The following is a 25,394-nucleotide window of genomic DNA, read 5'->3' on the forward strand; positions in this document are numbered from 1 at the left end:
TGTCATCTTTGACAATGTGCAGAATATGAGGTGAAATCTTCAAGATTGTCTTGATTTGCACACTTTACTGATTATCTGAGAAATTTAATATCAAGATTTTCCCTTTAACTGCTTCCCTTCTTATCCTATCTGCAATAATTTTATTTGTACAGCTTTGTTGTTTCATGTAATCAAAGCTATCTATTATCTTTCGCAACTGCCTCAAGCCCTTGTTTGATTAAGAAGATATTTCCTACCCACAACTATAAGAGGAATGTAATCTGCTTCCCTTGTAATCTTTTTATGGTATAATCTTTAATATGAAGATCATATATCTATTTAGAATATGTTGAGGAAAACGTGTTAGTCTAAGCCTAATTCCAGTTGTTCCAGAACTTTTTTTTTAATCAAATAGGGAGTACTTTCCTAAGAAATCTGTTTTCTTGGCTTATTGAACACTAGGTTATTTAACTTTTTTTTTTAAACCCTTAGCTTCTGTCTAAGAATCAATACCAAATATTGGTTCCAAGAGAGAAGAATGGTAATGGCTAGGCAATTGGGGTTAAGTGACTTGCCCAGGATCACACAGCTAGGAAGTGTCTTGAGGCCAAATTTGATCCCAGGACCTCTCATTTCCAGGCCTGGCTCTATCTACTGAGCCACCTAGCTGTCCTTAAGTTATTGAGTCCTACTGTTTCTGATACTCCCTTATCTAGTTATTCCATTGAGATGCTTTTCCCTTTTTTAAAAACCAAAACCAGATGGCTTTGATGCCAACCTTATAACAGAATCTGAGGTCTGGAAATGCTATTCTTTCTCCATCTTTTTTGTTTATTTATTGGGAGTTCCTCCGAGAGGCAGTAATAGAAAGAGATATGGCATTCAAAACAAATACAAAACGCATGAAATCCTTGGAGAGCAATCTGCCAAGGCACACAAAATCTTTAAATAGAACTTACAACACATTTTTTTTAGGATTGTGATTTTATTTATTTTTTAAAATTAACTTATTTATTTAGAATATTTTTCCAAGGTTACATGATTCATGTTTTTTCCTTCCTCTCCTTCCCCCCCTCCCAGAGCTGATTTCCATTGGGTTATATACATGTATCATTGTTCAAAACCTATTTCCACATTATTAATATTTGCAATAATGATCATTTAAAGTCAAAATCCCCAATCATATCCTCACTGAACTATGTGATCAATAATATGCAAAACACTTCTTAAAGAGACAGAACAAATCTCTTTCTATTACTGCATCTTGGATTTTGCAATTATATAGAAATGGTGCTGATTTTGAGGGTCTATTTTATAGCTTACAACTTTGCTGAAGCTATTCATTTTCTAGATTACTATCTTTGCTATATTTCATAAGTAAGCCATCATGTCATCAGCAAATAGGGAGTTTTATTTCCTTTTCTATCTATCTTTATATCTTTAATTTCTTTCTTGTTTTACTATTGATAGCATTACTAGAAGTCTTAACAAATAATAGCAAACAAAGTGGCCATTTGTATTTATTACAAAAGGTTCTAGTGTATTCCTTTGCATATTATACCTGCTTTTGGTTCGGGGAAGATACTTTTTATGATGTTAAAAAAAGTCCCTCTATGTCTATATTTTTTTTTTTAATCCTTACCTTCCATCTTCAATCAATACTGTATATTAGTTCCAAGGCAGAAGAGTGGTAAGGGCTAGGCAATGGGGATAAGTGACTTGCCCAGGTTCACATGGATGGGAAGCCTCTGAGGCTAGATTTGAACCAAGGACCTCCCATGGACCTGGCTCTCAATTCACTGAGCCACCCAGTTTATGTCTACCCTTTGTAAAATTTTTAGCATTTATGAGCATTGTAGTTTCTTTATTTTTGTTTTTTTTAAACATGATTGATTATGTTAACTATTCTAATTCTGAGTGATTCTTCCATCTTTAATTTAAATATAATTTGGCCAAAATGAATGATTTCAATTACCGTGACCTATTTGAAAGTATTTAATATTCGTTAATGATACTGTCTACATTTTTCTTTCTGTATACGCTCTTTCTTAGTTTATGTATAAACCAGTATTCGTCTCATTAAAGGAGTATGGTAAAGGATAGCTAGGTAGCACAGTGGAGTCAGGAGGAACCTGGGTCCAAATATGACTTCAGACACTTCCTAATTATGTGGCCCTGGGCAAGTTGCTTAACCCTATTTGCTGAGACTTTGTGGAGGTTCTGTATTAGAATTTCTAAGACAGAAGGTAAGGGTTTAAAAAAAAAAAAAGGAACATGGTGAGAGTACTTCTCAATTTTTTAGAATAATTTATGGAGTATTGGTACTGACTGTTCTTTAAAATTTTGATAGAAGTACTTTGGGTATAGCAAAGAATTGGAAACAAAGCAGATGCCCATCTATCAGGAAATGGCTAAAGAAATTGTGGTACATCAATGTAATAGAATAGGGGGCAGCTGGGTAGCTCAGTGGATTGAGAACCAGGCCTAGAGACGGGAGGTCCTAGGTTCAAATCTGGCCTCAGACACTTCCCAGCTGTGTGACCCTGGGCAAGTCACTTGACCCCCATTGCCTAGCCCTTACCACTCTTCTGCCTTGGAGCCAATACACAGTATTGACTCCAAGACGGAAGGTAAGGGTTTAAAAAAAAAAAAGAATAGTACTGAGTTATAAGAAAAGATATATGTGAAATACATAGAATCGTGAAAAGGTCTACAAGTACTGATACAGAATAAGTAAGCAGAGCCCACAGGACAATATACATTATATCTATCAAAAGGGAAATGGATTACCAAGCAACAAAATGAATGTTGCATGTACAGAGTGACAGCAATATTGTAATAATAATTAACTGTGAAAGACTTAACAACTCTGATCAATACAATGAGCTACAACAATTCTAAAGGACACAATCATAATAAAAAAATCCTATCTACCTCCTGAGAAAGAACTAATGAGTGCAGACTGAAGCGTACTGCTTTCCACTTTCCTTATTTTTCTTGCCACCCCACCCCCAAACATGGTTAATGTGGAAATAAGTTTTTGTTTGACTTCATAAATAAAAAGAGTATCACATTTCTTGCCTTATCGATGGTTGGGGAAGGGAGTAAAGGAAGAGAGAATTTGGAACTGAAAATGATTATTTTTAAGTGGATGTTGCAAAATTACAAAAGTTAATTTGGGCCCAAAGAAGAAAAGTAAGAAGACCTTCACAGAGGTGGGAGGTAGTACTTTGCATATATTTTCAGGCTTTTTCTATTATTTCTAATTTTTTTCAATATTTGTTATTCTGGGGGTTGGCTCTCTGAAAGACTAAAGTGTTAGAGAAATTGGGAAAAATTTTGGTGATATAAAAAACCAAAAGATAAACATTTATTTTTTTAAAAAAGGACTTTTGTCACCTACTGACTTTTCTAAACCCATGGGTCTTAACTTTTTGTCTATAGGGTAAATAAAACAATCTTTCTTTCATATGATAGCCAATCAAAATAATTTTTAAAATCCTTAACTTTTCATTTTAGAATCAATACAATATTTTGGTTCTAAGGCAGAAGAGCTATAAGGGCTAGGCAACGGGGGTTAAGTGACTTGTCCAGAATCACATTGCTAGGAAGTGTCTGAAGCCAGATTTGAACCCATCTCTAGGCTTGGCTCTGTACCCACAATGACCTAGCTTCTCCCAGCTACCAAATATTTTAAAACAAAAATGTCTCCTTTCTAAATCTTTCCCTCTCTAAGCTAAACACCCCCAGTACCTTCAAACAGTTGTTATAAGGCCCTCTAACCACCCTTCTCTAGACCTACTCAATCCTGTGAATTTCCTTCCTAAAATATCCAAAGAGAACTCAATATTCCAGCTATGATCTGATAGGGGAGAGTACAGGATTATCAGTGCCATCATTTTGAACACTGAATCTATAGAATGGTTCTGTAGTCAAAACTGGAAGCACTGTGCTGTGCATATAATTCTGGTATTAAGAACTACTTATTAACTTCTAATAATTGAAGTACTAGTTAAATTGGCATTTAAGATTATTTGGAGTGAGCTGGAGCCCAAAATTGTAAAAAGAGGTTCTCCTCACAGGACCATATTCCCAAACTTCAAATACATGTTCCAAGACTCAAGGTTCACAAAAGCATGCCCCGACTGGGAGAGCCATTGTTATACTCCTATGAAAGGACTTAAATGAGCTCAATAGGTAGATTCCTGGGGAGCTGCCATCTCTCCTCTACTCCACAGGGAAAGGAGTAAGATGCTAATCTGAGACCTCAATAAAGAAAGGTTGCCAACCCACCAACTGGAGAATGGCTGAACAAGTAAGTGATGGTATATGAATGTAATGGAATGCTACTGTCCTATAAGAACTGAAAAAAAAAGGGACGTTTCAGAGAAGACTGATGAAAAGTGAACAGAATCAGAAAACTTTATGCTATAACCACACTATAAAAATGAACAATTTGGAAAGAATTCAGAACTCTGATCAATGGCTGCCCATAATTCTAGAAGACCGAGAAAGAATGTGATCTAGCACCCTCATGAGAGGTGAGGAACTAATGATACAAAGGGAGACCCTTTGGATGAGGGGAGGGGCTTGGCCAAAGTGGGAATGATTTCATTTGACTAGGCACAACTGTAGCAAGTATTCTGTATTTCTTCTTTTTTTTTTCTCCAAGGAACGGACGGGTAAGGGAGGGAGGAAGGAAGAGGAAGGGAAGGCACTTACTATGTGCCAGACACTGTGCTAAGAACTTTACAACTATCTCATTTGACCCTCAAAATAATCCTGGGAGGTAGGTACTACTACTATTCTCTTTTTATAGTTAAGGGAACTTTTTATTTTTTAATTTTACTTTTATTATCATGCAAAACCCACTTCCATAATGGTCACTGTTTTAAAAGCACACTCCTAACAAACTAAATCCCCAAAATAAAACCATAAAAAAGCTGATATGAAAGATAATATGCTTTGATCCACATTCATCCAACTCCAAGAATTCTTTCTCTGAAAGTGGATAGCACTCGGAGGCAACTTTAATAATAAGAAATTAAGTGACCTGCCCAGGGTCATGCAGCTAACAAGTTTCTGAGGCCAGAGTGGAACTTGAGTCTGCTAGGTTCTGTTCATCATGCCACCAATTACCTCCAAATAAATGTTTGATAAATGGGGGGCTGGGGAAAGGCGGGGAAGATCACCACCTGCTGCTGAAATTTTTCTAAGCTGAGCTAGCTCAAAGTCAATTAGTTGGACAACTATATAAATTTAAATGACAAGCAAGCAGGTCAGGATCATCGGAGTCAGCTGCTTAGGGGCTTTCTCTACCTGAGATGAGTCTTCAGTCAATAATGAGGGACAAAGAATGCTAATTACCTCCAGAGAAAGAACTATTGGAGTAGAAACGCAGATCAAAGTATGCGATTTTTCACTTGTTTATTTGGGCATATGTTTGGGGCTTTTGGTTTTATAAGACTATTTGTTTAAAAAAAAAACGAGTAATATGGAAATGTTTTGTGTGATAATACACGTATAACTCAGAAAAAATAAAATAATAATGATATTGGATAGGAGTTCCTAGATCTTTCCAACCATCAACTCTCCTAAAATCGAAACTCCGAATCCTCACTTGCACCCCAGACAAATGGTTTCCTTCCTTTGCTCTTTCACTACTAAGGTCTCCCAAATTCTCCTGGGCTGCCTGTTCTTCTGGCTCTAGGCATGTCAGCCTTTCTACCTCCTATTCCTCAGCTCTTTTCTTAAAACTAGGAGTCTCTTTCTTGGTTGGCTGAACTAATTTCTTTCTACTTTGATTTTCTGAATCCCATACTCCAGATGGTACCCCAAGAGAATGGGTTTTGAGGAGCCCTTTGGAATGCCAGCATCCTAAAGGAGGAGACTTCAGTTTGGCTCTCCTCAGCACCTGTCAGTCCATGCTTTTGTTATGATCACTTTCTAGCCTGCTTTTCTGAAGGGCCAAACATATTCCTTTGAAATGTGAGGATGGGGTAGCTGGGTAGGGGTCAGTGGATAAAGAATCAGACCTTGAGTCAGGAGGTTCTGGGGACAAATCTGGTCTCAGACACTTGTAGCTGTGTGACCCTGGGCAAGTCACTCCAATTGTCTAGTCCTTACCACTCTTCTGTCTTGGAATCAATAATTAGTCTCAATTCTAAGACAGAAGATAAGATAATGGAAAGGAGAGAGGGAGGAAAGAAGATGAGTTGGGATAGCTAGGTGGTACAATAATATAATAATAGAGCACCAGATCTGGAGCTAGGAAGATGGGTTCAAATCTGCCCTCAGATACTTCCTTAGCTAGTTGACCTCCTTGGGCAAGGCACTTAACACCAATTGCCTAACCCTTATCCTTTGTCTTATGAGCTATTACTAAGACAGAAAGGGTTTAAAAAGAAAAAAATAAAGATGAAGAGAGTAGAGGTAATGAAAGGATTTGTTTATTATACTCTGCCATGGATGTAGACAGGACAAGGTTTAAGCTGGAATTTGAGCCCATCCCTGGGATCAATCTAGTCACCAATTCACACTGTACTAAGAACAAATCTTTTCAGAGAGGGGGAGAGACTATGTAATGGATTTTCAAAATGTGCAGCCCTCTGTAAAAATCTATAAACATTCTTCCTTCTGGCACCATCACAAACCTGTCACCTCAGGACAGGGCACTTTGTTCCCAAAGGACATGATCTTTTCGTTTACACAAAAAAGTCATTCTGCCTAAAGTTAGAACAATCTGAGGTGTCTGGGTATTATATGATCTTTCAGTGGCGGGGTACTGAGCAGGCTGTATGATGGCAATGACAGGGCTAAAAAGGCCAAGGTGCTCTTGTTGCTCCTCTGAAAAAAACCATCCTTAAAACACTGACAAAGAAATTCCTATCCTAGTCCAGTCACCAGAAGCACACAAACACAAACTAGTCTGGATTTCTGTGCCCCTAAGAAGGGCTAACCTCTTAAGCTACACCTTTGAGTACTGCCTGCCCTGCATGAGAAATCTTGATTTTATTTCCATATCTGATTAGTACAGTATAATAATACTCCACTTACCCAAATGGTATTACTTTACTTTAGCAATGACTTAGAATGGAAACTGACTTAGTCATCAAGAAAAAGTTAAACTATATGGAATAAAGATGCTTGAGAAAGAAGGAAAAGATGTAAAACAGTTATGAGAGAGGTTTGAAATAAGTTTTTTGGCAGCAAATATTCCAAGCCCTGCAAAATTCACACATGGAACCTTATGCCATGATAATGCCAGATGAGTAAGATGTTACTTAAATAAATCTTAATTAAATGTTCTTCTACATGCTGAGGAAGGCCTATATATAGCATGTACAAAAGACAGAAGGTAGTATGATACAGTTGAAAGAAATGAGCTGAAGAATCATGATCCTAGTCCTGGCTCCAACACTGAGAAGCTATAGGATTTTAGGCAAATCACTTCACTGGCTCTGGATCTGAGTTTCTAACAATGTAAAATGAAAAGGTTGAACAGAACAACCTCTCAAAGTCCCTTAACAGGGCTGAAATTTTACCTTGTCCCAACAATGCAGTAAAAATGAGTTAGCTTCTTAGATGGCTGCCCTCAAGTTGGCATTGTTACATATAGCATGCTACCTTCCTCCCTGGCTACATCCTACACTTCTTAAGAGTCAACCTGAATGCCAGCTTCTAAGGGACACACCATCACCTGTACTTATTTTTTGGAAGTGTGTGCAACTCCAGGTCTGTCTTTTCTATCCTCTGAGCTAAATTATTAAAATAAAGATTATAATATAGAAAACCCCAGAGAATCAACCAAAAACTAATACAAACAATTAAGGATTTTAGCAAAGTTGAAGGATACCAAATAAACCCACATAAATTGTCAGTATTTCTATTTACCACCACCAAAGTTCAACAGAAAGAGATAAAAAGGAAATTCCATTTAAAATAATTGTAGACAATATAAAATGCTATAGGCATACTTACCAAAACAAACCTAGCAACTAAATGAACACAATTACAAAACACTTTTCATGCAAATAAAGTCAGACCTAAACAACTGGAAAAATATTCATTGCTCATGGATAGGTTGAGCCAATATAATAAAAATGACAATCCTACCTAAATTAATTTACTTATTCAGTGCCATATCAAACTACTCAAAAATTATTTCCTAGAACTAGAAAAAATAATAACAAAATTCACCTAGAAGAATAAAAGGTCAAGACTATAGCAAAGGAATTGATGAAAAAAAAAATGAAGGAAGGAGGCCTAGCCACACCAGATCTCAAACTATACTACAAAGCAGTAATCATCAAAACAATTTGGGGCTGGCTAAGAAATAAGAGTAGTGGATCAATGAAATAGGTTAGGAAATCAAAACACTGTAGTTAATGACCATAATAACTTAGTATTTAATAAACTCAAAGAAACAAGCCAGTAGGATAAGAACTCCCTATTTGACAAAACTGCTGGGAAAACTGGAAAGAACTATGGCAGAAACTAGCCACAGACTAACATTTCACACAAAACCCCAAGCCAGTAAAGCCAAAATGGATACTTGAACTAAAAATAAAGGGGGATACCATAAACAAATTAGAGGAACATTTACCTGTCAGACTTATTGGATAATGGAAGAATTTATGATCAAACAAGACAAAGAGAAAAATGAAATGGACAATTTTGATAACATCAAAATGAAGATCACAACACGTGTAAATGTGTTTACAATCCGTGTTGAAAAAAAAAATTTTTTTTTCTCTACAGGGATATGATGACTTGCCTGGTTAGCATAGCGCCTTGGCAGCTTCTTGCCAGTGTCAATGTCCATCCCTTCTTCTTCCTTATCTTCCTCATTATCCATCCCTGTCCAGTCATCCTCAGCCAGCCTCCTAGCATGGTTCACATAGTCTAGTCGCTTGCTTAAAAAAAGAGAAAAGAAGCACAAAGGTCTTTCTTAAAAGTATGTAATCTCATGTTGATAAGAGGCTCTAAATGCTGGTGTAGCATACACAGAGGATCTTCTAGAAGCAACAAAGGGGGTGACATGGGGCTTTAGTCAGAAAGCAGTGTTAGTGATCACTTTCTCAGGAACTTTTTTAAAAAGCCCGCCCTTCTGTCTAAGACAGAAGAGTGGTAAGGGCTGGACTACTGGGGTTAAGTGACTTTGCCCAGGGTCACAAAGCTAGTTAAGTTTCTGAGGCCAGATTTGAACTGACTCCAGGCCTGGCTCTCTCCCCATTGTGCCACTTCACTGTCACCATGAAATGATTTCAAATGCCCACGTACAAACAGAGCCCAAATCTTTGTCATTTTAAATAACTTTCATATTCCAATATAAATTGATATTTTTTTTAATATTTGACATGGATTTTTAAAATCACAATGTAATATGTTAAAGGCAGAACTGGAACTCAGGCTCTTCTTACTCCAATACTTGTCTCTCTACCCACATTGTCTCCCTTTCCATTATGTGAGTATACCAGCCTCTTTTGCCAAGCTCTATTGTTAGACATCCATATCACTTCCAGATTTGCACAATGAGTTACATTGCTGGCTCTTCAAATGCCTTTCTTTCTAAGTGACTTTTATTTGAAATACTGCAGAGTTCACGCAAGTATCATCTCAACCTACTGAAAAATCCCAAGCCAACCAACAACTGCTGACATGCTCCCTCCCCCCTCCTTCCTTCCTTCCTTCCCTCCCTCTTAACCATATATAATAATAGACTCTTATTCCAAGAATAAGAGTCACCTAGAAGTGGAATACAAATCCACAACAGAAACAAGATTTACAAACATAATTCTTAACCTGGTGAGTGCCCCTGTACGGGGTCATGACGCTGCCCAACCTCTAGGGCACCCACCATGCTGCTGTTAACTGTTGCTTCTTCTAAGATCGAGTTCAGGGCCATTTATTAGTGGGGATGCCAGCAGTGCACTTAGCATCAAATCAGAGCCCCTTGCCCCCTTGCCCCAGAAGCAGCCCATTGTCAGACAATCCAATCCTGTGTCCTATCTCCTCACTTGCTTTGCTCATACTGGCATTTTGGATAAAGCGTATGTTAGACATTTCCTTGGGTTCGCTGGGGGAATTATTTTCTTTGAATTCCCCTGTGCTTAGAGGAAACATTCAAGTGGAAGGAAACTAGGAAATCTGCACCAACACCAGGCTTCACTCAGCAATAGAATCCACATGTCAGCCAATACTGAGGGGTGAGAACACCAGGGGGAGCAGAGTGACTAAGTTTTAATGATCTAGTCAAGCTCTGTACCTCCTCCTCAAAAATAAAGCAGAATCTAAGTAAATAATCACTACAGTGGGGCTTTTCAACCAGATGGCTTTGGCTAATGGAAAGACTGGGACAGCACCAACTTCATCTTTTCCTAAGCCCTGGCCTAAAAAGCCTCCCATCACTGCCAGACAGGAAGAAAAGGGGATCTCTGGCTGAGAAGACAAGGCTAACAAGCGTGGCTGGGGAGCTCTGCAACCAGCCCTCTTAGAGTGCAGAAGAGACGGAGAGATCCACATACGACTTCTGAAGCTCCAGGAGTTTACGTCGTCTTTCCCCCTGTTCCAATGAACTGTACTTGGACTTGTACTGTGACAGACGAGGGTGAGGGGCTGTGGGGCTGTTCAGGTCTTGGGAGACTGAAAAACTGCTCGCCAGGGCTTGACTCAGTTCCTCCATGTTCCCTGCAATAGCAATAAACAAAGGACAACCATCAACAAGGGCAGGCCCCAAAAGAAGATTCCTCGAGGGGGTGGAGCCTGGAGAGAGGTTTGGCTGAGACAAAGGGGGAAGATCACTTGGAAGTGGGGAGGGAGAAATGAAGAGAGCTTATCTGGGAAGTGGGGAACTTGAGGGCTCACAGTGGGAGGAAGGATGTGGCCCAACCAGACTGTAGTGACCTCCAATCTTGGGCAAAGACAGGAGAGCTAGGATGGCAGGAAGGAGTTGACAACTTAATAGAAAAGGGAATGAATGCACCAGGACCCGAGTGGTAAATACTTGACCCTCAACAAGATGGTGGAGACACTCAAAAGTTGGAGGACCCACATGCTTGAACATCTCTCCAAGGTCACAGGTGGGGCATAGCCTCAGAGATGCCAACCCAGCTTTACCTTATGTCCTCCCATCTCCAGAGTACCACGGAGCACTCAGGACATAGCCAGCCTTCTCCTCTAGGCACATCTCCCAGGTATGATCTTTTCTGCTGTTTCTCAACAGCTATCACTAGAGATACATCACATCATACCCATAAGAGCTGACATTTCAGAGGCTTAGTTATCTAACTCTTCAAGACCCCAGTTGAGAGTTTCTTGGCAAAGATAATAGAGTGATCTGCCATTTCCTTCTCCACTTCATTTTATAAAGAAACTGAGGCAAAGTTAAGTGATTTGCCCAGGATCACACAGCTAGTAAGTGTATTATTATCATCTCCATTTTACAGATGAGGGCACTGAGAGGTAGCTAACTTTCTAGGCCATAGTGCTTTTAAGTGACAAGGGCAGTATTCTAATTCAGGTCATCTAACTCTACTATCCAATGCTCCAATTACCTCCACTCCATACATACCACATACCTCATGATACCCCTTTGAGAGACCTATGATTTCATTCTTTGGCTATAGTCTGGCCTCCAAAGCTATAACTGTGTACATATGGCTCACAGTTCAGAATCAGACATATATTTCTGGACATAACCAAAGAGGGAGTCTGTTTTGCATGATTACTAAATCAGTCAGAGGCAGCAAGGTGATACAGAAAACAGAGCATTAAGCTAGAGTTAGGAAGACCTGAATTAAAATCTGGATTCTGACACTAGCTATGGCCCTGGAAAAGTCATTTATTCTGTCTGCCTGAGTTTCCTCATCTGTAAAATGTGGCTGATAATAGCACCTACCTACTAGGACTGCTGTAAGAATCAAATGTTTGTAAAGCACTTTGCTGTGAGGAACAAATATTTGTAAAGCACTTTATAAACCTTAAAAGTATACAAATGCAGGCCATTATTTGAAACAAGAGTTGTGGTGGTTTGGTTTTTTTTTTTCAAATGGGAATAGGAGAAAAAATGCTTATTAATTGGAAAAAAAGTGACTTGATACTGTAAACCTCAAAATTTCTTAGACTTATAAATGTTGGAAATTTCACCATTGGGAAATTTCATACTTGAAAAATTCCCTATTGATAGTGGGTCTTGGCTATTGGAATGTGAATCCCATTGGCATGAGAGTTTCCTCCTCTTCCCTTCTTAAGATTACTTTAGGACAGAAACCTTTTGCTGAACAACGGAAAGGACTTTGACCTATGTTTAAGCATAGAACAGGAATTTCTTTGAGTCATGATTGATTTTAGAATTGATACAATGGAGATACTTGGAATCAATCTCCACCCTATTCAGTCCTAACAGGATTGAGTAAGGGCTGCAGCCTAGATCAAAATTTAATTATTCCAATCTCTACCCTACTCAGGTTAACAGGATTTAGAAAGGGCTGTAGCAAAGGATCAAAGATTTAATTATTTGAAAATATGACCTTCAACAGACATGTGCAAAGCCAGAGACCTCTGGGCGGTCCTGGGTTTAAGCGAGAGCCTCCATTGGCACAGGGAAATTGATGGACAGGTGATTGGTAGATGTGAGGACTGAGGGGAGGGAACTTGGATGGTTTCCTTAAGGATAGGGGGGCTGAAGACTGGAGGGGGTTTTTAGAAGTTGGTCGGTGTGGTTGGTGTGTGCTCTGAGGAGCTTGCTCTGGAGGAAGCTGAAGGTGGGGGCCCTGAGACTGTTTCTCCATTTTGGTCACGTGAGGAATAGGGACTGATCTCCTTTCTTTGCCCCAGCTATCTAAGGGCTTGGGCCTTTTGGCCCAGCCTAAACAGAAGGGGTATTTAAGCCCTATTCCCTTCTCTCCCCTTTCTCTCTATCTCTAATTCCTTTCTACCTCCTGTTTGTAATTAAAACTCCATAAAAGGTTGACGGCTGACTTGAGTTTTCATTTAGGAATTACATAGCTGAATTCCTTGGCGACCTTAAATTAATATATATCAGTCTTTAAAAGTTATTTCCTTGTCACAATACAAGAAACTTCTTTTTCAGTAACTATATATCACCACTGGAAAACTACTGGAATTAAAAAGATGAGTTTTAATTTTTTAAGAAGAAGCTTAGGATCATTAACAGCACTTTAAGCCGAAGTACATCAGATTAAAATCAATAACTACTTAATGACTTATTTTAAACCCTTACCTTCAATCTTAAAATCAATACTATGTATTAGTTTTAAAGCAGAAGAGCAGTAAGGGCTAGACAATGGGGGTTAAGTGATTTGCCCAGGGTATCACAACTAGGAAGGGTCTGAAGCTGTATTTGAACCCAGGTCTTCCCAATTCCAGGCCTGGCTTTCTATCCACTGATCCATTAGTGGCTCACTGAGCTGTCCCATAACAATTATTTATAGTAAGCAGCTACCATGTGCTAGGAACTTTTGTTAAGGGATAGGGACACAAATAGAAAGAGGGACACAGGTAACACAAATGAGACAATTCTCACTTGAATGGGTTTATATTCTAATGGGGGAGAACATGTAATAGCAGCTAACATTTCTGTAGTGCCTGCTGTGTGCCAGGCACAGCTAAATGCTCTATCTATGGTGCTACCAAGCTCTCTCTTAAACATATGTTCTATTTGGGAAAATATGTACAGCCCCAATATAAAGTTAATAAAATAGAGTAAATGCAGAGTTAGGGATAGAAGACATCACCAATTGGGGGTCTCAGAGTGGTCTCTTAAAGGAAGAGATGACAGATAGAAGAGTCCATTTCAGGCATGGAGGATAACCAATCCAAAAGGCCAAGAGGTGGGAAAGGGAGTTTCATTAGTGAAGAAGGTCTGTGTTCCACTGAATCACAGAGGATGGAATGGTGAGGAACATTCAATAAGGCTAAGAAGATAATCTGGGGTGAGGCTAGCCAAGGTTTTGAGGGCTAAGAAGAATTTCTCTTTTGAGAAGAAATAGGAATGTACTACTATTGAGTAGAAAAGTCACATGGTGGGAGTGACAGCTAGCCAAAATGGTCAAGGAAGACAGACCAATTAGGAGAATGTTAAAGACCTAAACTAAAATGGTAGCTATGTGAGAGGGGTCAGATCTGAAGGCAGAAACTGTCCAGGAATAGCAGTGGAGAAAGAATCAAGAATCCAGGATGATGCCAAGATTATGAACCTGGAACCCAGAGAAAAGGAGAGTTTAGAGGCAATTTTTTTCCATTTTTCAACAATAGTCAATAACTGAAATCATTAAGGAGAGAATTACCTGAATGGTAAGCCATCTCTCATTTTAAAATTCTTTCCCCTAATTTGGTATTGACTTTTACCTCTGTCCTAAGAACATGGTGGGGGCAACTAGGTATTGCAGTGGATAGAGTCCTGGGCCTAGAGCCACCTAGGCTCATCTTCCTGAGTTCAGATCTGGCCTCTGGCACTTACCAGCTATGTGACCCTGGGTAAATCCCTGTTTGCCTCAGTTTTCTCAGATGTAAAAACGAGCTAGAGAAGGAAATGGCAAACTGCTCTAGTATCTTTGCCAAGAAAACCCCAAATTGGATCACAAAGACTCAGACATGACTTAAAATGCCCAAAGAAAAGGTGATGGGCCAAGTGTCCCAAAAGAGACTGACTTCTCGGGTTTTCTTTTGTATTGTAGTTACTAAATATTCAAAACTGGAGTGGTCTGCTTAGGAAAATCTCATTTCTTCCAAGAATTTGTGAAAGATCTTATGCGATAAGCTACAGGTCTGTCTCTGATGGCCCTTCTATAAGTAGATGACATGAATATCTCATGAGATAATGTTTTTAATTTTACCTCTCTGTATTCAGCTGGGTCAGTACCCTCAAAACTGAAATTAAGTATGGCCAGGAACCTACTTCAAAGCTTTCCTATGCAATAGGATCCAACCTTCAAGAATCCAGGGTCAAAACTCCAGGCCATAATAAGGGCCACGTTATTATTGTTATTGTATTATCCCAATTTTACAATCAGAGTTTTTCCAGTCACAGTTTGCTAGGAAGTGTCACATCTAGAATTCCAACGCAAGTCTCCTGATTTCCATTCCAAGTCTAAAGGTTTCCCAGGTTTGGCCAGCTGATCCAGAACTCTTCCAACTCCAAAAAAAAAAATTTTAGGATGAGAAAAATAAAGGCTTAGAGAAGGAAATGTAGATTCCTTTGGCAGAGAACCCAGACACTGTGTCTTGAAACTGAGTATTCTTACTACCTTAACTGCTCAACTTCTAGAGGGAGGGCAGATAGAAGAGGGGGCAGGATCAGAAGCCCGGGGACAGAGATCAAGGGAAAGATAGGTGAGGAGAGTCACAAGGGGAGAAAATAATAGGATGGGGATGATCACATCCATTACAAAATCAGAAGGAAGGGTCTCGGATCAGGGTCCCAGGGGAAAGAGAGTGAGAAGAGGTCTCTGGGGAGGGACTGGGGGGACACTAAGAGAGGTCCGAGGAGGGATCTCTGAGGAAAGGGTCTCAGAGATGAAGGTCACTGAGGGGAGACCACCGAGAGGCTCTTCGGGGAGGGATCACGGGAAGAGGTGTCCGAGGAGGGGACGAGAGGGGGGTGGGGAGATCCCATCGGGGGTCCCGGCGCGCAGACGTACGTGGCAGCGGGCAGGCAGGGCCGGGCTGGGCCGGGGCGCGCTCCGGGGTAGGGGCCCAAACACCAGGGCGCCCAGGACGAGGCTCGCGCGCAGCCGCTTCCGTCGCGCGGATCTGGCCCCGCGGGGGGAAAGGGAGGGAGCCTAAGCAGCCGCGTGCCCGCGGAACCCCGCCCCCACCTCGCCGCCATAGCTGCGCGGTCGGGCTGAGCAGCCACACACCCGCTAGCCCCTACTCCAGCCCAGCAAGCTCTCACCTGCGCATGCGCCCCGGTCGGCGGGCGTGCCTCCTCAACCGTCTTCCGGAGCCTCCAATGGTCGGCTTCTCGCGGAGGCGCCAAGCATAGACCCGAGAATCCCGAGACCTTGGGCCGGAAGTGCTCTTGTGGGCGGAGCCAGAGGAGGGTGGGCTTAACGCCCAGGGGCGGGGACTCCAGCCCGATGCTGCCCCCTTCGGGCGGTGCGCTCTCTCTGAGCGCTGTCTCTTCCTCGTTATGATGGGGCAGAGAATACCTCGTCCTCACCTGAACATCGAAGCGTTCCGCGGAAATGCTGGGGCGAATCGACGCAGCTGGAGATGCCGAGCCCTGGAATCAGGGAGACTTGAGTTCAAATTGGACCTCAGACACTTACTGGCCGGGTGAACCTAGGCAACTCTCCTAATCTCTGCCTGCCTCCATTCCCTCTTCTGTAAAATGGGCACAATCAAGCACCTACCCTCCAAGGTGGCTGTTAGGATCAAATGAGAGAATCCCCGGCATCCAGGGGACTCAGTGGTAAAGAGCTTTCCCTGAAGATCAGACGTCCTGGCTTCAAATCTAGCCTCAGACACTTTGTAGTAATGTGACCTTGGGCACTTAACTCCAATTGCGTAGCCCTTAACTGCTCTTCTGTCTTGGAGCCTATATGGATTCTAAGACAAGGTAAAGGTTTAAATATATATATGTATATGTGTGTATATATATATATATATATATACACACACACACACACATACATATATGAGAGATAATCTGTGTGTTAACACAGAGCCTGGCACATCGTAGGTGCTACATCTATGCTTATTCCCTTCACTTTCCTTTTTACAGAAGAGAAAAAGCAGAACTCAAACCTAGGTCTGACTCCAAATCCTGGCTTTTTCCTCCCTATCAGCCTGGTGTGGTGCAGGTTCCCGCCCTGCCCCCCCCCCACGGCCCCGCCCCCCCATACCTGAGGGACTCTGCAATCCTTCAGTTCAGTAATAATAAGCATTTCCGTGCCTCCCTCCCACCCTACTAGCTGCAGGTCATCTACACCCTCCCCTTCCCTCTTCCCCCCCCCCCCCCCACTAACCCCCTCAGAGGTATTTCTTCCTCTCACTGGCTGTTGAACAAATCAAACAGCTGCTCTTGGTGATACTGTTAGCCCCTAACCACTGAGCATAATGGGGAGGACCCCTAAAACAGCTGAAACTATCACCAGGGCAGCTGTTGAGTTGGGGTAGAGGATGACAAAAGGCCAGCACTAAAAAACTGACTGGGTAAAACAAAAAGACAAAAGCAAGAAAAAGCTTTCCCTTGAGTTGCTTCTATTCTTCTGGGGGACACGAGAGATTCTTCTGGGTAAGGAGCAGGAAAGCTTCTGGGAAGGTCCATTCTAGGTGACCTTGGAAAGATCAAGATTCCAAGATCTTGGTTCAGGTGAAGAGGGAGGACACCCCAGCCTGGGGAATGTGCATGGGCAAAGACCCCAGAGATTCAGGAGATGAAATGTGGCATTGGGGCAAGGCTAGTGGTGGGTGGTGTTTAGAGGAAATGGAAAGAGGGTAGTCCTGAGCTATATTGACTAAGCTACCAAATGCCAGGCTGAGGAGTTGGTATTTTTATCCCCTCAAAGACAGAAGGGAACCTCTGAAGACTTTTGAAATGATTGTGTCTTTTTATACTAAAAAGTATAGACATAGAGAAGTTTGGCTATTTTTTTTTTACTTTTTCCAGATATGTGGATAAAGTTTTCAAAAATCATTTGTAATCGATTTGTAATCCCTCCCACCCCTCATTCATATTCACAGTTATGATTACTAATAGTGTGTATGTCTCCACTTTTCCCCATTTATCCTCTTCCTCCCCTTTCAGCCTTTCCCTGTTAACATATTTTTGACTACTACCTCCCCAAGTTCACCCTCTCTTTTGTCTATCCCCTCTCTCTTTTCTTGTTCCTCCTCCCCCTCTTAATTCCCTATAGGGTAAGAGGGGTTTCTATAGCTAACTGTGTGTGAATGTTATTCTTGATTTGTACCAATTCTAACAAGTAAGATTTGAGAACTGCCTATCTCACCTCATCTTCCTTTCTACTGTATTGATTTTTCTTACCACTTCACAGTGAGATAATTTATCTCCAACTTTCTCTCCTTTTCTCTTTTCCCAGTGTATTCCTCTTTCTTATCTCTTGATTTTACTTTGCTTTTGTTTATGTTTGGATATCATTCTATCTTATTCAACTTACTCCTTGCTCTCTGTGTATACTCCTGTTCACTACCCTAATAATAATAACATTCTTAAGTATCTTCCAAACCTTGAGTATCCTAAGAAAATTAGATACTTAGGTATTTCAAGTATCAAAGCTATCTTAATTATCTTAGTTATGGCCTTGTTTAATTACTCAATAAGTTTAGCCATATTATTTCCCTTGATCATTTTAAGTAGTTTAAGTATCTCTTGTATCATTTGATATCTTTTTTTTTCCTTTTAAATATTATTTTATTTGGTCATTTTCAAACATTATTCATTAGAAACAAAGATCATTTTCTTTTCCTCCCCCCCACCCCCACTACTACCCCTCCCATTGGCGATGTGTGATTCCTCTGGGTATCACATGTGTCCTCGATCTGAACTCATGTTATTGGTTTTTGCATTAGGATGTTCATTTAGAGTCTTTCCTCAATCATATCCCCTCCACCCCTGTAGTCAAGCTGTTGCCTTTCCTCGGTGTTTTTACTCTCACCGTTTGTCCTCTGCTTGTAGGTAGCATTTTTTTCTCCTTGATCCCTGCAGATTGTTCAGGGACATTGCATTGACACTAATGGAGAAGTCCATTACTTTCAATTGTACCACAGTGTATCAGTCTCTGTGTACAATGTTTTCCTGGTTCTGCTCCTCTCACTCTGCATCACTTCCTGGAGGTTGTTCCAGTCTCCATGGAATTCCTCCACTTTATTATTCCTTTGAGCACAATAGTATTCCATCACCAACATATACCACAATTTGTTCATTCATTCCCCAATTGATGGGCATCCCCTCATTTTCCAATTTTTTGCCACCACAAAGAGCGCAGCTATGAATATTTTTGTATATGTCTTTTTCCTTATTATCTCTTTGGGGTACAAACCCAGCAGTGCTATGGCTGGATCAATGGGCAGACAGTCTTTTAGCGCCCTTTGGGTATAGTTCCAAATTGCCCTTCAGAATGGTTGGATCAATTCACAACTCCACCAGCAATGCATTAATGTCCCAACTTTGCCACATCCCCTCCAGCATTCACTACTTTCCATAGCTGTCATGTTAGCCAATCTGCTAGGTGTGAGGTGATACCTCAAAGTTGTTTTGATTCACATTTCTCTGATTATGAGAGATTTAGAACACTTTTTCATGTGTTTATTAATAGTTTTGATTTCTTTAACTGAAAATTGCCTATTCATGTCCCTTGCCCATTTATCAATTGGAGAATGGCTTGATTTTTTGTACAATTGGTTTAGCTCTTTATAAATTTGAGTAATTAGACCTTTGTCAGAGGTTTTTGTAATGAAGATTGTTTCCCAATTTGTTGCTTCCCTTCTAATTTTGGATGCATTAGTTTTGTTTGTATAAAAACTTTTTAATTTTTATTGATTTTACGTTTTGTGATTTTTTTCTAACTCTTGTTTGGTTTTAAAGTCTTTCCTTTCCCAAAGATCTGACAAGTATACTATTCTGTGTTTACCTAATTTGCTTATAAATATATATATATATATATATTGCCTTCATTATATTCAGGTCATTTCGCCCATTCTGAGTTTATCTTGGTGTAGTGTGTGAGATGTTGATCCAAACCTAATCTCTCCCATACTGTCTTCCAATTTTCCCAGCAGTTTTTATCAAATAGTGGGGTTTGGTCCCCAAAACTGGGATCTTTGGGCTTATCATAGACTGTCTTACTGAGGTCATTTACCCCAAGTCTATTCCACTGATTCTCCTTTCTGTCTCTTAGCCGGTACCAAATTGTTTTGATGACCACTGCTTTATAGTATAGTTTGAGATCTGGGACTGCAAGTCCTCCTTCCTTTGCATTTTTTTTTTCATGATTTCCCTGGATATCCTTGATCTTTTGTTCTTCCAAATGAACTTTGTTGTGTTTTTTTTTTTCTAATTCAGTAAAAAAGTATTTTGGTAGTTCAATGGGTATGGCACTAAATAAGTAAATTAATTTGGGTAGGATTGTAATTTTTATTAAGTTAGCTCATCCCACCCATGAATAATCAATGTTTTTCCAATTGTTTAGATCTAGTTTTAATTGTGTGGAGAGTGTTTTGTAGTTGTGTTCATATAGTTCCTGTGTTTATCTCAGCAGATAGATTCCCAAGTATTTTATATTGTCTAGGGTGATTTTAAATGGAATTTCTCTTTCTAATTCTTGCTGCTGAAATGGGTTGGAGATACATAGAAATGCTGATGACTTATGCAGGTTTATTTTGTATCCTGCGACTTTGCTAAAGTTGTTGATTATTTCAACTAGCTTTTTGGTTGATTTGCTAGGATTCTTTAAGTAGACCATATCATCCGCAAAGAGTGATAGCTTGGTCTCCTCATTGCCAATTTTAATACCTTAAATTTCTTTTTCTTCTCTAATTGCTACAGCTAGTGTTTCTAGTACAATGTTAAGTAATAGAGGTGATAATGGGCATCCTTGTTTCACTCCATCAAAAGTACTTTTTGAGATAATAGTTTAGGCAAAATTTCAGGCTACAAAATAAATCTTCAAAACTCCACAATATTTCTATATAAAAACAAAACTCAAGAAGCAATTATGGGGAAACCCCATTCCAAATAACTACAAAATGCATAAAATATCTAAGTATCAATACCACTAAAGCACACAAAAGACCATTCTATTATTGCAGTACAAAGTGCACCTCAGATAAGAAGCAACTTATAAGTTGAGGAAAAAAATCAAATCATTCATAGCTAAGCTATGTCAATAAAATAAAAATGATAAGTCTACTAAAGTTAATTTATAGTTTTATTGGTATTCCAATCAAATTACCAAGATGATGACTTTATAGAACTCAATAAAATAACAATTTTGGGGGGAAAAACAAAAGATCTAGAATATCAAGGCAAAAGATGAAAAAAATTAAGGACAAAGAGAATACTTCCAGACCTCAAAGTATATTTTAAAACAGCATTCATCAAAACTATCTGATTTTGGTTAAAAATTAGGGAGATAGAAGACATCTAGGTGACTCAGTGAATAGAGAGCTAGTCCTGGAGAAGGGAGATCTTGGGTTCAACAAATATGAACTCAGACACTCTCTAGCTATGTGACTGTAGGCAAATTACTTGACCCTAGTTGCTGGTCCTTACCACTCTTCTGCTTTGGAACCAATATTTAGTATCCATTCTTTTTTTTTTTAAACATTATTTTATTTGGTCATTTCCAAACATTATTCATTGGAGACAAAGATCATTTTCTTTTCTTCGCCCCCCCCCACCTCTCCCCTAGTCCACGCGTGATTCCACTAGGTATCACGTGTTCTTGATTCGAACCCATTTCCATGTTGTTTAGTATCCGTTCTAAGAAGGAAGGTAAAGATGTTTAAATCAATGGAACAAATCAGAAACAATAGAATTCAATAACCTAGTGTTTGATAAAATGGAAAACATAAATTAAAAAAAAAAACTTCCTTTCTGTCTTAAATTTAATACTAAGTCTTGGTTCCAAAGCAGAGGAGCAGTAAGGGCTAGGCAATTGGGGTCAGGAGACAGGAGTGTCTGAAGCCAAATCTGAACCCAGGACCTCCAGTCTCTAGGTCTGGTTTTTAATCCAGAGTCACCTAGATGCCCTGAAAACAAAACTGTCTAGGAAAAACTTTATTTGATGAAAAAAAAACTGCTGGGGAAACTGGAAATCAGTCTGGCAGAAATTAGGCAGCATCACACAGCATATTCCACAATTAATTCTAAATAGATACCTAACTTTAATATTAAGAATCATACTATTTAAAAACTAGTAGAGAAATAGATCCTGTACTTCTCAAAGCTCTAGGTCAGCCATTCCCCAGAAATGTATTCTTAACCAACTAAGAGAAAGAGGTAATTATAAAAAATAAAATAGATAACTTTGCTTGAAACTGAAAAACTTTTGCATAGACAAAATTAATATACCTGAGATAAGGGAAATTGTGGAATGAGGAAAAATTTTGTGCCAAACTTCTCTGATAAGGATTTGATATAAAGATATATGAAAAATTTGTATATAAATATGTATGTGTAGCCATTCCTCAATATGATTGGTCAAAGGATATGAATTAACCACCAGTCATTCTCAAAAGAATTGCAGAGTATTCATAAATACATGAAAGGATGCTCAAGATTACTGATAAGAGAAATGCAAATCAAAATATGACCCCAGTCCTAAATTTCATTGGTATAAGATTCTCACCTCATTAGTAGAGTTAATTGCCCTGTCTTACTTGAGGGATGGGGGCTGTGTTAGAGACTGGAAGGGTTCCATCCTTGTTTTCTCTTTGAGACTCCTTTAGCTTTAAGTCTTCTTTGAGTATTGTGAATTTTAGCAGATAGGAATGTATATACCCCACTTAAGGATTAAGTGTCTGGGAGGAAGGCCTATGACTGACATGTGCTAGCAAGTGACAAATCAGAAACAACTGACTGACCTGGGATGTCCTAAGCCAAGCTTAAGCCACCATTGGCACATGTGAGACAGGAAGTAAGATAAAGAACTGCCTTTATATTTTGCATCACTTCTTGTAGGGAGGGAGCTTTGGCAGTATTGACCCTGGAACTCCAGCTTGGAGGAGCTCCTCAGACTGCTTCCTTTAGATAGTCACATGGTGAGTGAAAAGACTGCCTCCCCTTTCTCTTGGCTTTCTGGGGAGGCCCCCTTGGCCAAGGCCTCTGAACTCCTGCCTGGCTTAGCCCGGGCTGGAACAGTTTAAACTCTCTTTCCTCTCTCTCTCTCATTCTTAATTTCTTCCTTCTATCATAAATAAACCACCATAAAATTCCATTCTGACTTGAGTGTTTCGTTGGGATTTAGAAATTAAATCCCTGGTGACCAACTAAATTTATATTCAGTCTCAACCTTAAATTTACCCTTAATAGTATCTCATCATTTTGTGTGCCCCTGGCTTCCATCTTTCAAGGGAAAGAAAGAATAGCCAAACCCACGTCAGGTTCCTAAGTGAAAAAACTCTAGGAAGGCATGAGAGTTTTTCTCCTGCATCATGGCCCAATCCTTAGTTTGCTGTTCTAGAGATGATGGAGTTTCCCTTTGGGAGAGGCTCCTTCACTCAGTATTCCCTGTTATATATTCTCCTATGTTTACCTTCTCTGACTTCTGTTTTGTCACAATTTGGATAAATTGGTTTCTTTGCTATTTGCCATGTATATTTACTGGTATTAGGTGGGAAATCAAATGTTGGATGTAATATGGAAATTGGCTAGACCCAGGTCAAATTGAGACTTCTCTGCCCTTCCTTGAGACTGGGATCAATCAAGCCTTAAGGACCCTTGCTCCATCCCAGATGCCTTTGCCTTTTGACCCAAGCCTGAACCCTTGCAACTGCAATCCAGAAACTCACCTAAATCAGCACCAGCTAGTTGGGACCTGCTCTTTAGTTTAAACCTTTAAGTATGTATTTACCTTTAGCATTCCTGATTCTCTATGTACCAGTCTTTGCTGGAAGACAGCACTACCCCCCAACAATAACCCTTTGTCCAGTTTTTGCTTTGGTTTGCTGTCCAAAATCTGGACCATTATCTGGCAACTGAATTACCATGAGATGAAGGAAGGGTTGTTGTTAGTTCCAATATCTAATTTCCAGCCAGTCATTTTGTATTTACTCCCCTGATCCTTCCGTTTTGTGACTTTTTGTTATTAAAAAAAAAAAACCTCTATGCTATAAGGAGCATTGAGCAGTTCTAATGATCCAGCATTGGGCTGTCCCTGCCCATGTAAGTTCCTAATAAAGCTGCCTGATTTACTCCTGGATTTCCCTTTCCCCCAAATAATGACAAAATGATCAGAAGTTAGCTTGAACCTGATCATATCCCCAGACTAATAATATTTAATGGATATAATTAACCCCAGTATTCATTTCTCTGAAAAAGAAGAGGGTCTTCACTCTCCCCAACTTCCTATTCCTGCTGGCAAGAATGAAAGTCTCCATTGAAATGGGGGGGGGGCATGGCAGGAGGTGATGGGGAGTGCTGAAGAGACTAGATTTGTCTAAATCTACTTTCCTTTGAACCACATAAGAACAGACTTCTATACTTCATCTTTCCTTACACTAGAGGATTCTTTAGGAATATAATTCCTGGTCATTAATTTTTTTAAAAATAGAATAGCAGGGGCAGCTGGGTAGCTCAGTGGATTGAGAGCCAGTCCTAGAGATGGGAGGTCCTAGGTTCAAATTTGACCTCATCCACTTCCCAGCTGTGTGACCCTGGGCAAGTCACTTGGCCCCCATTGCCTAGCCCTTACCACTCTTCTGCCTTGGAGCCAATACACAGTATTGACTCCAAGATGGAAGGTAAGGGTTAAAAAAAATAGAATAGCTCTTTTTTATTTTTAAAATTTTATTTTTAAATACTTTTCCATGGTAACATGATTCATTGTCTCTCCCTCCTTTCTTCCCTCCCCACTCCTGGACCTGACAAGCAATTCCACTGAGTTATATATGTGTTATCACTCAATAACCCATTTCCATATTATTCATTTTTGTAATAGATTAATTTTAGAAAAACCCAAATCCCACACCCTGTACCCATATAAACAAGTGATAAATCATGTTTTCCTTCTGCATTTCTACTCCCACCGTTCTTTCAATGTGGATAGCATTTTTATAAGTCCCTTGGGACTGTCCTTGGGTCATTGCATTGCTATTAGTAGCAGAGTCTATTCATTTGATCATCCTACAATGTTTCAGTTTCTGTGTATAATGTTCTCCTGGTTCTGCTCATTTCACTTTGCATCAGTTCATGGAGCTCTTTCCAGCTCGTATAGATCAAGCAGTTCATTCCTTATAGGCACAATAGTATTCAAACACCAGCACATACCACAATTTGTTTGGTCATTCCCCAACTGAGGGACATCCCCTCATATTCCAATTTTTTTGCCACCACAAAGAGTACAGCTATAAATATTTTTGTACACTTATATTTTGTAATTTTTTATCTCTTTGGGGTACAAACATAGTAGAGATAGTGCTGGATCAAAGGGCAGGCATTCTTTTAAAGCCTTTTGGGCATAATTCCAAATTGCCTTCCAGAATGGTTAGATCAATTCACAATTCCACCAGCAGTGTATTAGTGTCCCAATTTTGCCACAACCCCTCTGACATTTATTATTTTCCTTTACTATCATATTGGCCAATCTGCTAGGTGTGAGGTGGTACCTCAGAGAGCTGTTTTGATTTGCATTTCTCTAATCAGAGGGAATTAGAACACTTTTTCATGTGATTATTGATAATTCTGATTTCTTAATCTGAAAACTGCCTAT

The 25,394-nt window shown here is 39.8% G+C and overlaps 1 protein-coding gene across 3 annotated transcripts in view; it reads right to left on the bottom strand.

Moving 5' to 3' along the window:
• SNUPN (snurportin 1) overlaps window positions 1-25,394 on the bottom strand; it is a 49,572-nt gene that overhangs the window by 16,444 nt on the left and 7,734 nt on the right. The window contains exons 2-4 of one of the 3 annotated variants that reach the window (XM_016428297.2): window positions 15,896-16,225; window positions 10,506-10,668; window positions 8,756-8,894 (exon numbers count right to left, since the gene is read on the bottom strand). In XM_016428297.2, coding sequence (XP_016283783.1) covers window positions 8,756-8,894; window positions 10,506-10,663 — 297 coding nt within the window. In that variant the 5' untranslated portion in view covers window positions 10,664-10,668; window positions 15,896-16,225. Of the gene's footprint in view, window positions 1-8,755; window positions 8,895-10,505; window positions 10,669-15,641; window positions 16,226-25,394 lie in introns of those variants that run through there. The other 2 variants (XM_001365741.4, XM_007478189.2) reach the window with 2 other exon arrangements.

This window comes from Monodelphis domestica, chromosome 1, assembly GCF_027887165.1.
Source record: "Monodelphis domestica isolate mMonDom1 chromosome 1, mMonDom1.pri, whole genome shotgun sequence".
NCBI lineage: Eukaryota > Metazoa > Chordata > Mammalia > Didelphimorphia > Didelphidae > Monodelphis > Monodelphis domestica.